Genomic DNA, 14,440 nt, shown 5'->3' on the forward strand with positions numbered 1-14,440 from the left:
AGAGGTATAGGTTCACACCACTTCAGATGTATGTAACCACACCACACCCACCACCAAGGTACCCATAGTCCTCTACCATAGTCCATTGGTAAACCTTTAACTCCTTTATCTCCATGCTCCTTCTTCCTCTCTGGTAGCCTTAATTCTGTAGTCAAACTTCAAAGGTTTGTTACTGATTTGAATCGACTGATACTTTGTTTTGTTTCTCTATATTCCACATTCAAAAGGACTGTAGGTAGGAATGTAGACTGGTCTAGTTCCTATGGAAAATAGTATGGAGATTTCTCAAAATGTTGAAAATAGGCCTTCCATATGATGCAGCATTTCCATTCCTAGGTATCTACCTGAAGAATGCAAAAACAGTAATTCGAAGAGATATATGCACTTTATATTCATTGCAGCATTATTAACAATAGCCAAGTTATGGAAACAATCTAAGCTCCCAAGAACAACCTAAGTGCCCAAGCTGAGTAGATTAGGAAGATGTGGTATATATACACAATGGAATTATATGCTCAGGTGTAAAAAAAAAAAGGTAAATTTTTGCCATTTGTAACAACATGAATGGAACTGAGAGGATAAATGCTAAACAAAATAAGTCAGAAAGACAAAGACAATAACTTTTAGAATTATAGATTTAGTTCTACTCTGAAATAATTGAATCCACTTATTAAATGATTATCCATTTACTTTATGACTTTTAGATAATCTTTAAAGATTATGTTTTTATTCACATAGCGTATGAATGTTTAGTATTCATATGTTCTAGCACAACATATCTGAATTTTTGACAGTTAACATTTGTGGATTTGCAGGTTTTTGTGACTTTGTTTATGAACTTCATAATCAACTGTCTTGAACAATCTTGTACAATCTTTAAAGGTCATTAAAAACAAATAATCATGTCTTTCAATACTGCTAAGAATAATGCATTTTTCAACTATTTTTTGTATAGTGATAAACAAACAACTTTAATTCCTGATGAAGTGTTTGATGCAGTAAAAAGCAATATTATCACTTCTATTAATTTCAGTAAGAATCAGCTCTGTGAAATTCCAAAAAGGTAAGAACTCTTCATGATGCCATTTCTATTAAGTTGTGACTCATTCTCAGTTGTAGTTGTATCTCAGTTCCAAATATGATTATTTTCGTAGTTTTTAATTTGAAAGATAATGTAATTTTTGTGTTAATATTAGAGGTACTTACCAAAATTTACTTATTTCTTGAGATATTCTGAATATTTGTTCTGATACATAGACCTTTTAGAAATGCTATTTCTATTTCTTTTACATCTTAAACTTAGAAAATAGGTATCAGAATTATTATAAGTATCAAATCATACTTTTTTCCCATATGATGAAATAGTAGAGGGAAAGTTTTATGAGCTAATCCAAAGACCTGTCCATGTAGATTAATAGGAATTTTCATTTTGTGGGTTATGTTAAATAATTGCCAATAATTGAATTTTCCATTGATAATAAAAGCAAAATTGACTGGATCCTGTTAATTTTTTCTTACCAGAAGGAAAGAAGTCTTCACTTGCAATCATTAAAAGTTATGTGCATTATTGTTCCTATGGTTTAGTATATCTTTGTTGATATTAATTATAGCAAAATCTTCAGGTATGACAAAGTTAAAGACTGAAATTTTAAAAATTATTATTTTGAAGTAAACTACCCAAAGGATATTCTTTCTTTCTTTTACATTTTCATTGCTAATGTGATAGACAAAACAGATTTATAGTTATAGTTTAACCTTCATATATAACATTTCTTATTTCAGTTAAGGTAATAGCAAACTATAAAATTACTAAACTTGATTAGGCTTACTTTGGATCATTGTATTCTTCCTCTTTATGTCTGTAGCTTAAATTTCTTTGTAGTGATACTTGCCAAACTTAGGAATTAACTTAAAAATTTTTTTGTAATTACTATTAAATGTAATGATAATTTAGTGAACAAATACTATGCTATATTTTGAAAATGTTTTTAAAAAGTTGAAGTGCCCAATATGGTGGTATTATATTATGCAATATAAAGAGTAAACTACTGTATTACAAGATATGTCTAACAATTTATTTTATGGATTCAGTGCCTAGATTTGATACTTTTTCTTTGTCCATAATTGATTTCAGTGTAAAAGTAAATAAGCTTTTAAATCAAATTTCATTGTATACTCAAGGTCAAATAGAAATTCTTCTACTGATAATATCAAAACTGCCTTAAAAAGTATTTTATCAGTTACACCAAACTCAATGAATTTTTTGTGAGAAAAGTAAAAGTTACAGGAAATCTTAGTTAGCAGAAATAATACAGCATGTACCCCCCATTGTCTACTAGTTTTGAAGATAGGAAGTTAATGCAGTTGCTAACATTTTAAAATTATTCTTGTTTCAGGATTGTAGAACTGAAGGAAATGGTTTCTGATGTCAATCTTAGTTTTAATAAACTTTCATCCCTATCAGTGGATTTGTGTATGCTTCAAAATTTGACATTTTTAGATCTCAGGTATTTATTGATACTGTTGCTTGGCTTTTTTTCATTATAACTTATTGTTTGCCTACTTTTTGCCTGTTCCTTTGTATTTTCCTAAGTAAATATGGGAATTTTTTATTTTATTTAATATATTTTTACATCATTTTTCATTTTTGCATAATGTATGCATTTTTGTACTGTTTACAGTTGGAAATTGGTTTTAATTTAATAATACTTAGGAGAAATTTCAAATTAAGCATTTAGGAAGTATTTTAATTAGATGTCTATCATTTTTAAGCAATTTATATATTCAGTGATAGGACAAAATTATTTAAAATATTAGCATTCTTTATATTCATTCTGAATCAAAGTTACAAATAGCACATGGAAAGAATTGCTTCATATTGCTTCTTTTCTGAAAGCAAAGAGCATAAAACTGTCATGGCCCTGTGTTGGTACATCAACTTATATGGCTTCTCTAAAAAGAGCATATTACATTAATTGAAGTGACAGAATCAGAGTATCATAGTTCTTTAAAGGTAATAATATGTATTTAATATATAATTATACAATCAGTATATTTACTATGTATTATAGGTTACATAATGTAAATGTTGTAATGTACATAATGTAAATGTAATGTAAATAATATGTGTTTAAAGGTAATTTATAGATGTCATTTATTTGCTTGGACTTCAAAATTCTATTTGCAAACTATATCTCTATTGCCTTGAGCCTCTCACTGCTCATTTATTGTTAGTAAGTGTGTTTTTAGCTTAAAGTATAGTGTTTCTTGCTCTGTTGAAACAAAATTATCAAAAAAAGAGTCAAATAACAGTAAACTCTTTGAAGGTCTTCTTCCTGTAGAGATAAAAATTATTCATTTATAGAATCAAACAAATTTAATACTGCCACCCTACTAGCTGTGGAATTGCTTCCATTTGGGGTGGCAATCACACTAGCAAAACAATGTAAAATTACATTTTAGTTCAGTGTTAATGGAGCAGAGTATGAATCCATGTCTTCATTGCTAGTGTCTTCTTTTGCCTCCACTCCTTTATATATAAATAATCCTTTGTCTATAATTAAACCTGGAAGTTTCTAACCGACTGGCTAATATTTGCTTTCATGTTTGATAACAGTAGGTAGAAGGCTCTATGAACAGAATAGAAACTAGCCCTGGGTTATTCAACACAACTTAATAAAGACAGTAGCTGGAGAAAAGTCCAGAGGAAAAAAATATATAGATTATGCTGTGGAAAGTATGATTCTTAACTTGACTTCTTAATCTAAAGAAATAAGGTAGAGAAAATTATTCTCTGGATATAATAGGTAGCCATGTAATTGGAGAAAATTTTCTCACACATTTTACACTATTAGTATTATATAACCTCTACAATCCTTCTACCTTCTTGTTAACATTTTTTCTGACATTGCTCCCAGATTCTTCTACTCATAAATGAGATTCTGTTTATTACCATGTTTCATAATAAGATCTAAAGAGATAAGTGCTGTGCAAATTGAAATTCTAAACTTAGAGTATAAATGGATTTGCTTCAATACCGATGTAGTAGAAAGCTCCAAGTTTCTAAATATATAGAATGTTTTTACCTTCCTGTTTAATTTTTTCCTATATTTTTCATTTTTAAAAGATTTATTTATGCGTACAAGAACTGGGGTACAGGCCAGAGGTGCGGGGGAGAGGGGTGTGAGGATTCACCAGAGGAAGAGTGGGAAACAGAACAGGCAGATTGACTGAAATATACTGCTGACAGGAGCAGCAGGTGAGACAGGAGATTTCTGTTGCGCCATATGTGTTAGCCCCCTGGCCAGGGATTGAACTCATGCTGCAGTGGCTGGCGCTAGCGTCACGGTGCTGCAACTTAACCCCTTGCATCACCAGGGAGGCCTATTTTTCATTTTTTGAAGTAAAATTTCATGTCTATATGTGTGACATATGTATTAACCCCAATCCAATATCTGTGGTATCAAATATTATGGTATTTAGATGTGTGCTCTCAAGGGTCCTAACTATTGTGGAGCTCAATCTGGGGAAATAAGGGATTAATTTACAGTGTTTACCTTGGCAAGTCTATTATTCAAGAGTTGCTCTGTTATTTGCATATTGGTTTTATTAGGTTTGGCACACTAGTCAAATGCTTGAGGCAGCTACTGATTCAGAATTCACTGTACTTAGACTTATTGAGCTCAGATCAATGATTGACAAACAAGGCTACATAATTTTTTGTCTGACTAACACTTTTAAATTAAATTGATACACATTTTCACACTTTATATGTCACCTTTTTCCAATTTAGGAATAATTTTTTAAATTCTTTGCCTGAAGAAATGGGATCATTGATAAGACTACAGACAATCAATCTTTCCTTTAATAGGTAAGAAACAGAACTGACAAATCTAACAATTTTTTAAAACATTACTTTTAAATAAGTTAATTCAGTAATACGGCTAGATGATAAGAAAGGCAGGAGCTCTCCAGTCCATCACTAGCACCCACAAATGTTTCCAAGCAGACAAGAAGTGGAGGCAGAGTGGTCAGAAGGCTAGTTAACAGATAACTTTCTTTTTTCTTTTTCATGACAGCTCACTGCCTGGAAATGTTTACCCAAAGGAAGGGAGTTGTTTTTCCATCCTGGCTCTGTAAACAATTTGTAGGTCTTTCTTACTAGAGAATAAATGCAAATAAAATGGCCCAGCATGTTTACTTGTTTTATCCAGCTTTGTTTTTATTTAGTTCTACTTAGAATTGAAAGTGATGTTGCATTCATATAATTTTCACATCTGATGTGTAGTAGACTGTTTTTTTAAACAATTTTAAGAAAGGTGTAGTTTAATAGGAAAACAGATGTGCAGATAAATAATTGAAATTGCTATAGTAGAAGCATGGTGCATAGAAAAGTTGTTTCTTGCGATTATCTGAAGGTAAAGAAGATAGTATTGAAGTAGAGACTTCAAAATAGACATTTTCCAGACATTTAGAGCTAGGGTATCCCAGGTTGAGCAAATAGTATGTACTAGGGCACATGAGTTTGGATAACCTCAATAAACTCATTTCAACTTAGATCTTAAGATTATAAGATAGAAGAATAGAAGTAACAAATGATACTGGGCATGAGTGAAGTATCTATCCCTTTAAGAGCTTTTTTTTTAGATTTGTTTATTTATTTTATACAAGAACAGGGGTACAGGCCAGATGCATGGGAGGGTGAGAGGATTCACCAGAGACAGAGTGGGGAACAGAACAGGCAGACTGACGAAATACACTGCTGAGGGGAGCAGCGGGCGAGACAGGAGAGGTCTTCCATGCCATGTGGGACCCTCAACTGCCTGCTCCACCAGGGGAGGCCCTTAAGAGCTTTGTATAATGAATGAAACATGGATTTTGTTCAGCAAGGACTATAAAGATTGTTACTAATGATGAATACCTAATATTGGCAGCTTATTATCTGCTGACACTGGGCCAAATATTACATATACTGTAAACATATATTATCTTGTTTAATCCTTAAAAAGACCTACACATTAGATTCTGTTATAATATCCATTTAGAAATTGAGGATTAGAAGTAACCCACCAAAGGTGAGTTTTGAGCTGGTACTTGAGTTCAGGTGGTTTGACTGGGGCTCTTAACAACTGTCACATCATTTCCTATGATGTAAGTTGATTCCGACAAGAAAATAATATATATATTATATTCCTGATACTATCCTGAAATCTGCATATATATATACATTCAATCCTTATAACAACTCTATAAGTTTAATACTGTTATTACTCCTCACTTAACAGGTGAGGATGCTAGGGCACTGTGATGTTAAAATACTGCCTATTTAAATTTTTGTTGCCTGCTCCATTATTTGTGCATTCTCGTGCGTTGTATCATTATAACATTGTGGTCATTATTTAGAAAGATATGCACTACTCAGATCTCTTCTAGTTTTTGTTACTTGAACTGCCAGTTCTCTATTGAGTTGTTTATTGAGCTATCAATTGCATTCTAATGTATTTGGGGAGGTGGCAAAAATTAACCCTAATTTCTGTGTTAGCAGGTGAGCTACGTCTTTTTAATTACTTTCTTCTTAGATTGGGGCAGAGAAACCACTTAGGGACTGTTTGTCCACCTGTACTCCCCGTTACTGGTTTTCCAGTCCCTCTGGAAGTACAGAACTGCTTTGAGTTTTACCTTTCACTGTTGCTTTTTTTACATCAAGGCAACAAAGAAAGGGCAAAACTGGGATGTGAAAAGGCCACTGCTGTTCCGCCTTTCATCCACCCAGTACTGTCTCTCCTATCCAGCCAGCAGTTTGCCTCACATGAAACCATGCCAGCCCTGCCTCTCAAGAGATCCCCAGCCATTTTGTGTTAATAGCTGAGTGTTGTTCAGCCTTTCCCTCATTTGGCATCTTTAGGGTTGCTTTAGAGGAGAATGCTGGCAACCTATGCTAGTTTGTCATCTTTTCAAGAACCAAAAATACACTCATTTTGGAAGCTTCAGCCAAGCAAAATATTAGTCTTTAATTTTTATTTACTGTGTTGACAGTGATTCTGTTTCATGAGAAATAAAAGTGAACTAAGGAAGAAAACCTGTATGGAGACAATAATATATAGAGAATTTGAGGAGGATTTCCTTGTTTCCTGTATGTGAAAAGAAACACATGGGACAGTTTACTCCACACTTTTAATTTTCTACAATAAATAGAAACTGTTACAAGTCTTGTACTTCCATGTATTTCAAAATTTCCAAAATTTTAGTCCATTTTCTGGAAAATTTGAATACAGGACTTACTCCAAATATATAGTAACTTAAGGTAAAGAAAATTGTATCTCATGATAATCAAACATAAGGTCATCCATTGGAAGGAATGTTTTTGCCTGATTCCAATATACCTAAGTATTCTGTTCATGTTTTAATAGGTTCAAAATACTACCTGAAGTTCTCTATCGTATCCACACACTTGAAACAATTTTGATTAGTAACAATCAGGTTGGATCTGTGGATCCCCAGAAAATGAAAACAATGGAAAATTTGATTACATTGGACCTTCAAAATAATGACCTCCTACAAATTCCACCAGAGCTTGGGAACTGTGTGAACTTAAGGTAACTACACAATTCTATTTTGCATATATTTGATTTGTTGAAGTTGTTTTCTTGTTTTTTTTTTTTTTTTTAAGATTTATTTATTTATTTATACAAGCACTGGGTATAGTCAAAAAGGCGGGAGGGTGAGAGAACCCACCAGACCCAGAGTGGGGAACAGAACAGGCAGACTGACGAAATACACTGCTGAGGGGAGCAGCGGACGCTGCAGGAGAGGTCTGTCGTGCCATGTGGGACCCTCGCCTGCAGCCGGGGATAGAACCGGAGCTGCTGAGACTGCGAACCAGCGCTGCTGAGGCTGCGGGCAGCTTCGCAGCCCTGTGCTCAACTGCTGCGCCATCAGGGGAGGCCCTGTTTAGGTACTCTTGCAATAAAGCTAAAGTAACAAATTTAATGTCTTATTGAAAATAAGTTAACAAGACCCAGAAACTTTTAAATTTTACCAACTATGTTGTTAGCTTTGTTTATGTGGTGTATGTGTAAATATAGTAACTGATTTTTTTCTAGTGGTACTTTTCTCATTGCTATGTATTTATAACCTGAAATTCTACTACATAAAAGTGCCAGGCGAATATGAAATCCATAACTGTGCATATTGGGGTTTACAAAAGCTGACCACAAACTGCCACATTTCAAGCTCAGCATGTTCTTTCACAGTGCTTGCCTGAGCCTCATATTCCTCTACCCTGCTCTTACCAGTAGTCAGCCTAAGTATCACCTTTGACAACCTTCCCCATTCTCCACGTAGAGTTAGCCCCTCCTCTAATCTCCCTTCTTGCTGTTTGGATTCACTTATACCATTTATTTGTCCTCCTTTAGAAAAGAGTTGTATCAGGGTCAAAGGTAATAAGCATCCAGTAAGTGCTTGATTGTGAACATAAAGGGAGCTTGAGATGTCAGCTGAAAACTTACTAGCTGAATGTAACAGAATAAGTTATTCACTGGAACAGCATATAATGGTTTGACATATTTTACTTAACTAGGACAGCATTGGCACCAACTCTGGTGCCTCATATTAGCGAATTTTTGGAAGTCTGTTGATCTCGTTCTTTGCAGTAGTTGTAGTCTGTGAAGTCTTTGTGAACACCAAACTGGTGAATAATGAGCCATTACTTTGAGGACCAGTAAAGAGTTAGGTTCCTCTGAACATTTGGTCACAACATTTTCATCAGTTAGTCAATACATGACCGTGTTTTAAACATTTTCCTGTATTAAGATTCCTTATTTAATACTGTTGATTCATTAACATAGAACTCATGGTGAAAGTGCTGTATAATTCACGCCTTAAGGAAGCTCATCTAACATGTGTTTTTTCTGTAAGGAGCATGACAGCCCTCTTATGTTTAGGAAAATTAGACAATACTTTAGCACTACACCTTCTGGCCATTTTAAACAGTGAAATCGCCAACTAAAAGTACAAAATTCCAAAAGTTCAATTAAATAGAACATGAAAAGTATACTTGTTTATAGTACAAGGGCTGAAACAAGAAGGCAGAGTGTCACCTTGTTTAACCCCCAGTGGAATGTGCCTGTTGAGCAACTCAAATTTTTTGTTCTGTGCGAATTACCACAGATGACATTGAAAGTGTCATTGTATATTGATTTTGGGGTTACAAATAAATTTTGGTGAGTAGGCAAATTAGCAAAGAATCTATAAATGAGTATTGACAGTACTTTTTTCTATAAATTGAGAAAATCCACTTTCAAAAGTATTCCCAAGGCATACAAATATTTGAAGATATAATTTAGATCTATTGTTTAATATGGTATGAGTCCTTGACTTTTATTACATACTTATTAAAAATTAATGTCTCTTGGGCCTCCCCAGTGGCGCAGCGGTTGAGCGCTGGGTTGCGAAGCTGCCCGCGGCTTCTGCGGCGCCAGTTCGATCCCCGGCTGCTCCCCGGCCACCGGAGGAGGGTCCCACATGGCGCGCAGACCTCTCCTGCCGCCCGCTGCTCCCCTCAGCAGTGTACTTCGGTCCTTCTGCCTGCTCTGCTCCCTGCTCTGACTCTGGTGAATTCTCTCACCCTCCCGCGCTTCTGACTGTACCCAGTGCATGTACAAACAAACAAATAAATAAATAAATAAAAATACATGCCTCTTTAAAAAAAAAAAAAATTAATGTCTCTTATAATTGAAGAGATTTCATAAATTACATCAACAAATCATTAAATCCTTAAATCTTACATTGAATCTCATTTCAGAACACGTAAATAGATTTTATGTGTGTATCTGACAAAGGAAAGGGCAGGTGTGCATTACTGTTTCCCAGGAAGGAGGGTGATACATTGATTGCATTACAGTCCCCAGTGCAAGTGTTAATCAGTGTGTTCATTCTAATACTGTGTAAATCTAGTTCAACCATTTAGTGTTTGGTGTAATAAAGCTAGACTGGTGGTTCAAACAGCTTTCTATTTAATAGCTACATGTGTGATCTTGGACAAATCCTTCTACCTTCCTGAACTTGTGATTCCTCATCTATGAAACAGAAAAAGGATTAAGATAATTAAGAGAGTCAGTGGATATAAATTACTTAGCACAGTACCTTTCACATAATAGATATTCAATTAATACTGTGTCGGTTATTGTAGTTATAATTCAAACTTTTAAAAATGCTTAAATTTGAAGGAAAAATACACAAACTTATAAAATTGCAAATGAAATTAGGAGAAAAGCCTACTTAATGAACATTGTTAAAATTCATAATTTTTCTTCTTTATTTAGAACATTGCTTCTAGATGGAAATCCATTCCGTGTTCCTAGAGCTGCCATATTAATGAAAGGAACAGCTGCTATCCTGGAATATTTGAGAGACCGAATTCCTACTTGAATGAGAATTGTTTTACATTTTTCTAAGGTGTTATACATTTATTATGGTAACCACATGTAGTCTTCATACATTTGTTCTGTATGTTTAGTACAATACTTATGGTGTTCACTTTTATTCCCTTATAACATGAAAGTCTTCAAAGTGAATGTTTAATGTACTTTAATATTTTTATAATTACTACCTTTTTTATAGAATGGGTTTTTTTTCCTGTCCCATTTCTGTTTGTTAAAATATGTGAACAATTGACCTGAATATGCCCATCCCATTTCCACCTTTTCTTTAGATATAAAATTGAATTTATTATCCAGTACTGTATTTGCCTTTGAAAAACTGCTTTACCCATAATAGGGCTTTTTTGTAGTTGCAAATAAGTTTAAGTTAGCTTTTTTTTTTTAAAGATTTATACAGGAACTGGGGTACAGGCCAGAGGTGCTGGAGGGTGAGGGTTCAGTGGAGAGCAGAGCAGGCAGGTGAGGGGGGGCACTTTGGACACTGAGTGGGGGACTGAGGACACTGGGGGTCCTGGGTGGGGGTTGGGCCCTTGCGGGGTGCTGCTGGGGAGGGGACCGAGGATGCTCTGCCCTGAGGGCTGTGCTCTGGGAAGGGGACAGAAAATGGTGGGGGTTGTGCTGTCTTGGCTCCTGGGCCTTGCTCCCTGAGCCGGTTAGCTGGCCGGGAATCGAACTCGCGCTGAGTCTGCAGGCAACCACAGGCGCTGCTCAGCACTCAGCCCACTGCGCCACGGCTGGGGCCCCCTTTGTTGCCGTGTTTCTAACCTAGTTGAGATGGTTGTTTTCTGCCCTTGCCCGGCAGGGAATCGGGAATCGAACCTGCGCCAAGGCTTCGGATAGCTTCACAGCGCAGCGCTCAACCCACTGTGCCCCTGGGGAGGCCCCTTCACAGTCTTGTTTTTAACCTAGTTGAAATGTGTGCCCTTCCCCCATTTTTAAATTGTTTTTGTAGGGTTGGTTTCTAATGTTCTAGAAAGTCTGCGCAAAATAGTTATTGGTGGAGAAAGTAGTGTTTACTCTCACAATTTTGAATTTAAAACATGACAGATTTTCTTTGATGTCTTAGTATTATTTCCACAATCTAGTACTTCAAGTTTAAAGAAATTTAGAGATTGGAACTATATATTCTTCCCTCAAAGTGTGAACATGTTAATACCTTTGCTGTTTAAAAAAATGTACTGAGCACCTTATTTTGTTAAATCTGTAGCAACAGAAAAATAACTCATGCATAGAAATCTTGAAATGTTCCTTAAGTACTTATTAAGCAGATATTTGTATATATAACCTATTCTTTTCATGTTTTAATTCAACCTTGTGCTTTTTAATTTGTAGGGCCTTAATTTTAAAATTTGCCTGTAATTTTGATAAAACTAAACTGGTGGTTACATGGTAATTTTCTAAAAGGGAATTTGTTACAGGTTGATTTAATAAAAATTAAAGAAATATTTTATTTACACCAAAAAATACCAGAATAGGCTGATTAGTCATTATAAAAAACCTACCATGAGATTCTATTAAGGGATCAATCACTAAAATGCGTATTAACTAAAATAGCTATATATAGATGGATAGCTAGCTAGTTTTGGATGATTGAGGTGTATCGTATTATGAAAGAAATCATTGCCAATAAAGAATACTACATGTTAATAAGTTACATTTTTCAAATATTGATTATAATCTTTGTTTTTGGTTTAAAGAAACATGCCCTTTTCATATGACAGTTCTATGGATGACTAAGAAGTCAGTCTTGATATTAAACAGGAGGCATTTTACAATAAGGTGACATTTTATTATTTATACAATAGAGACTTTTATGTTATTCAAAACACTTTTTTAAATACTGAAAAAGTTGAGTACACCAAAGCCGAAAAATGGCTCTGCTATACACTGCACAGCATTATTTTAGTCCCTGTATTTTGTATCTGTACAGAAAGCATCTTCAAAATGCATTCTAATCACATTGTACACCTTTACCGATTTTTGTCAAAACATAAAATAGAACTGGAGAATACAGCTTGCATTTGCAAATTAACTGACAAAGTAACTTCACTGATTCAGTAAATTTAAAATATAGATTCATAGGACTTCTTTGCACATAAAATGAAGCAGCTTTTAAGGTCATTATGGTCTCATACTGCAAAAAAAAAAAACCATTAAATACATTCACAATCTATGTTAATGAAGTAGTAAATATGTCTTTATCCAGTTTTTATTTACATCAGTATGTAGTTCAACTAAAAATTACTGTTGTGATTGTTTTTTTAACACATACAAAAATGACAGTTTTTTTATATATAATTTAAGCTCAAAATCACAATTATCTCAAAATATTAATTACAATACAGCCATTTCAATTAAACATGTCATGATTTAATTTTTTATAAAATGGTAAAATTTTTATTAAAGTAAGCAATTTGTTTTGAATTGACTAATGTTTACCCACATAGAAAACCGTAAATGTTAAGAGGTGTTTCCTGCCCCCTCCCACCCGAATTTTATACAGCCACCTAAGCTAGCAAAGAGACAGAAAAGGCCCCAATTTATAAAGATTAAGCCTCTTTTGCTATACTGCTGTGGCTTGTTTCTTCCATAAAAGCTTTACAAGGGGAGTGTCAATAAACTATGCAGTGAAATGCATGCATTACTATACAGTATGTCTATGTAAAGTGTAGCATTTACTAATGCACATTAAAATGTTCACAAAGACTGCAAAAGAAGTCATAAAGAAGCACTTACAAGGATCTACCAATTGCAAATTGTAAATTTGAAAACTACTTGATAATATAATATAATTTCATTGAAAACATACCAATTAAATCCTTTCTCTGGCTAAAGGAGCTCTAGTTACTTGGCCTTAAGATGTCACTGTTGGGCTGCACATATGATAGTGAAGTCTGATATCAAAAAAGACTACCAATCTAGAGACCGTCTTCATTTTGCTAAAATAGTGGCCCAATGTTACTCACTACTTAGGAATTTTTATTAAATTTGCAGAAGAGTGAAATATTTCATTAACTGAATTATATGACCTTATGAAATGTGGAAGGTATGTGTGCATGTGTTTAGCACATGGATAATTATAAAAATAAATTGGAATTAGGTCTTCATACAATGAAAGCATCATGACCCCAAATAGATTAGAAATAAATATGAGATAGCTTAGGAAAGAATTTTCATGAATACTTCTTAAAAATCTCAAAGCAGAGTTTCTGGTATCCTTTTACTTATAATTCCTAAACCAATTAAAACAATCACTTAAATGATGGGGATAAAAAACATCTTTTCATTTAGAATTTCTGATGTTAATTTACCATTTCTTCTCTCAATAGAAAAAGACCATAGTTGATATTATGGTTTAAACCCGGTAGCGGGTATGGGGGTGGGGAAGGGCGGCCCTTGCATGGTTATGAAGTGGGAAACTTACAGTACTTGCAAACCTTACTTTTTGCAAGGTTATTTGTGATCATCTTTGAAATTTACAAAAAGATTTCAGTATCTACTTCTGCTTTTCAACTGGGGAAAAATTCCTCCTTCATATGAGAACATGTCATCTTTAAGCTTCCTTTAGTCTTTTCTATACACTGAGTACAAAGAGCAACTTGATTGGCTCTTGAGACAAAAATATCCAGTTTATCTATCAACTATCTTTCTCTTCTCTTCCTTCCAAACAGAAAATAGTAAGGCTTGTATTTTCAAGGGGAAAATGTAGTTGAAGATGTTAAAGGGAAATGCCTAAATGTCATCCAACAATATTAATACATTTATTGCATTCATTGAAACTAGGTGTCATCAAAGCTAACGGGAATTTCTTAGAGTGGAACCTAACTTAACACCACATTCCTTACTCCCCTTTACCACACGCAAGACCACTAAGAGTCCTCTGAGTGGCAAGACTACAAGTATTGAAAGTAAAATTAACTTCAGCAATACATTTTGGAAAATTACATTCTAGAACATATTGGAACCACTTTATATTCTCTCTGCATGAGAATTTCATCTTG

At 34.2% G+C, this 14,440-nt stretch overlaps 1 protein-coding gene across 1 annotated transcript in view; it reads left to right on the top strand.

The window, feature by feature from the left end:
- LRRC40 (leucine rich repeat containing 40) overlaps positions 1-10,428 on the top strand; it is a gene marked incomplete at its 3' end in the record, with an annotated part of 30,963 nt that extends 20,535 nt beyond the window's left edge. The window contains exons 11-15 of the mRNA XM_084243469.1: positions 956-1,063; positions 2,397-2,507; positions 4,793-4,870; positions 7,410-7,595; positions 10,323-10,428. Coding sequence (XP_084099595.1) covers positions 956-1,063; positions 2,397-2,507; positions 4,793-4,870; positions 7,410-7,595; positions 10,323-10,428 — 589 coding nt within the window. The remainder of the gene's footprint in view (positions 1-955; positions 1,064-2,396; positions 2,508-4,792; positions 4,871-7,409; positions 7,596-10,322) is intronic.
- Positions 10,429-14,440: the final 4,012 nt, after the last annotated feature.

Source organism: Talpa europaea, assembly GCF_964194135.1.
Source record: "Talpa europaea genome assembly, chromosome: 9".
NCBI classification, from domain to species: Eukaryota; Metazoa; Chordata; class Mammalia; order Eulipotyphla; family Talpidae; genus Talpa; species Talpa europaea.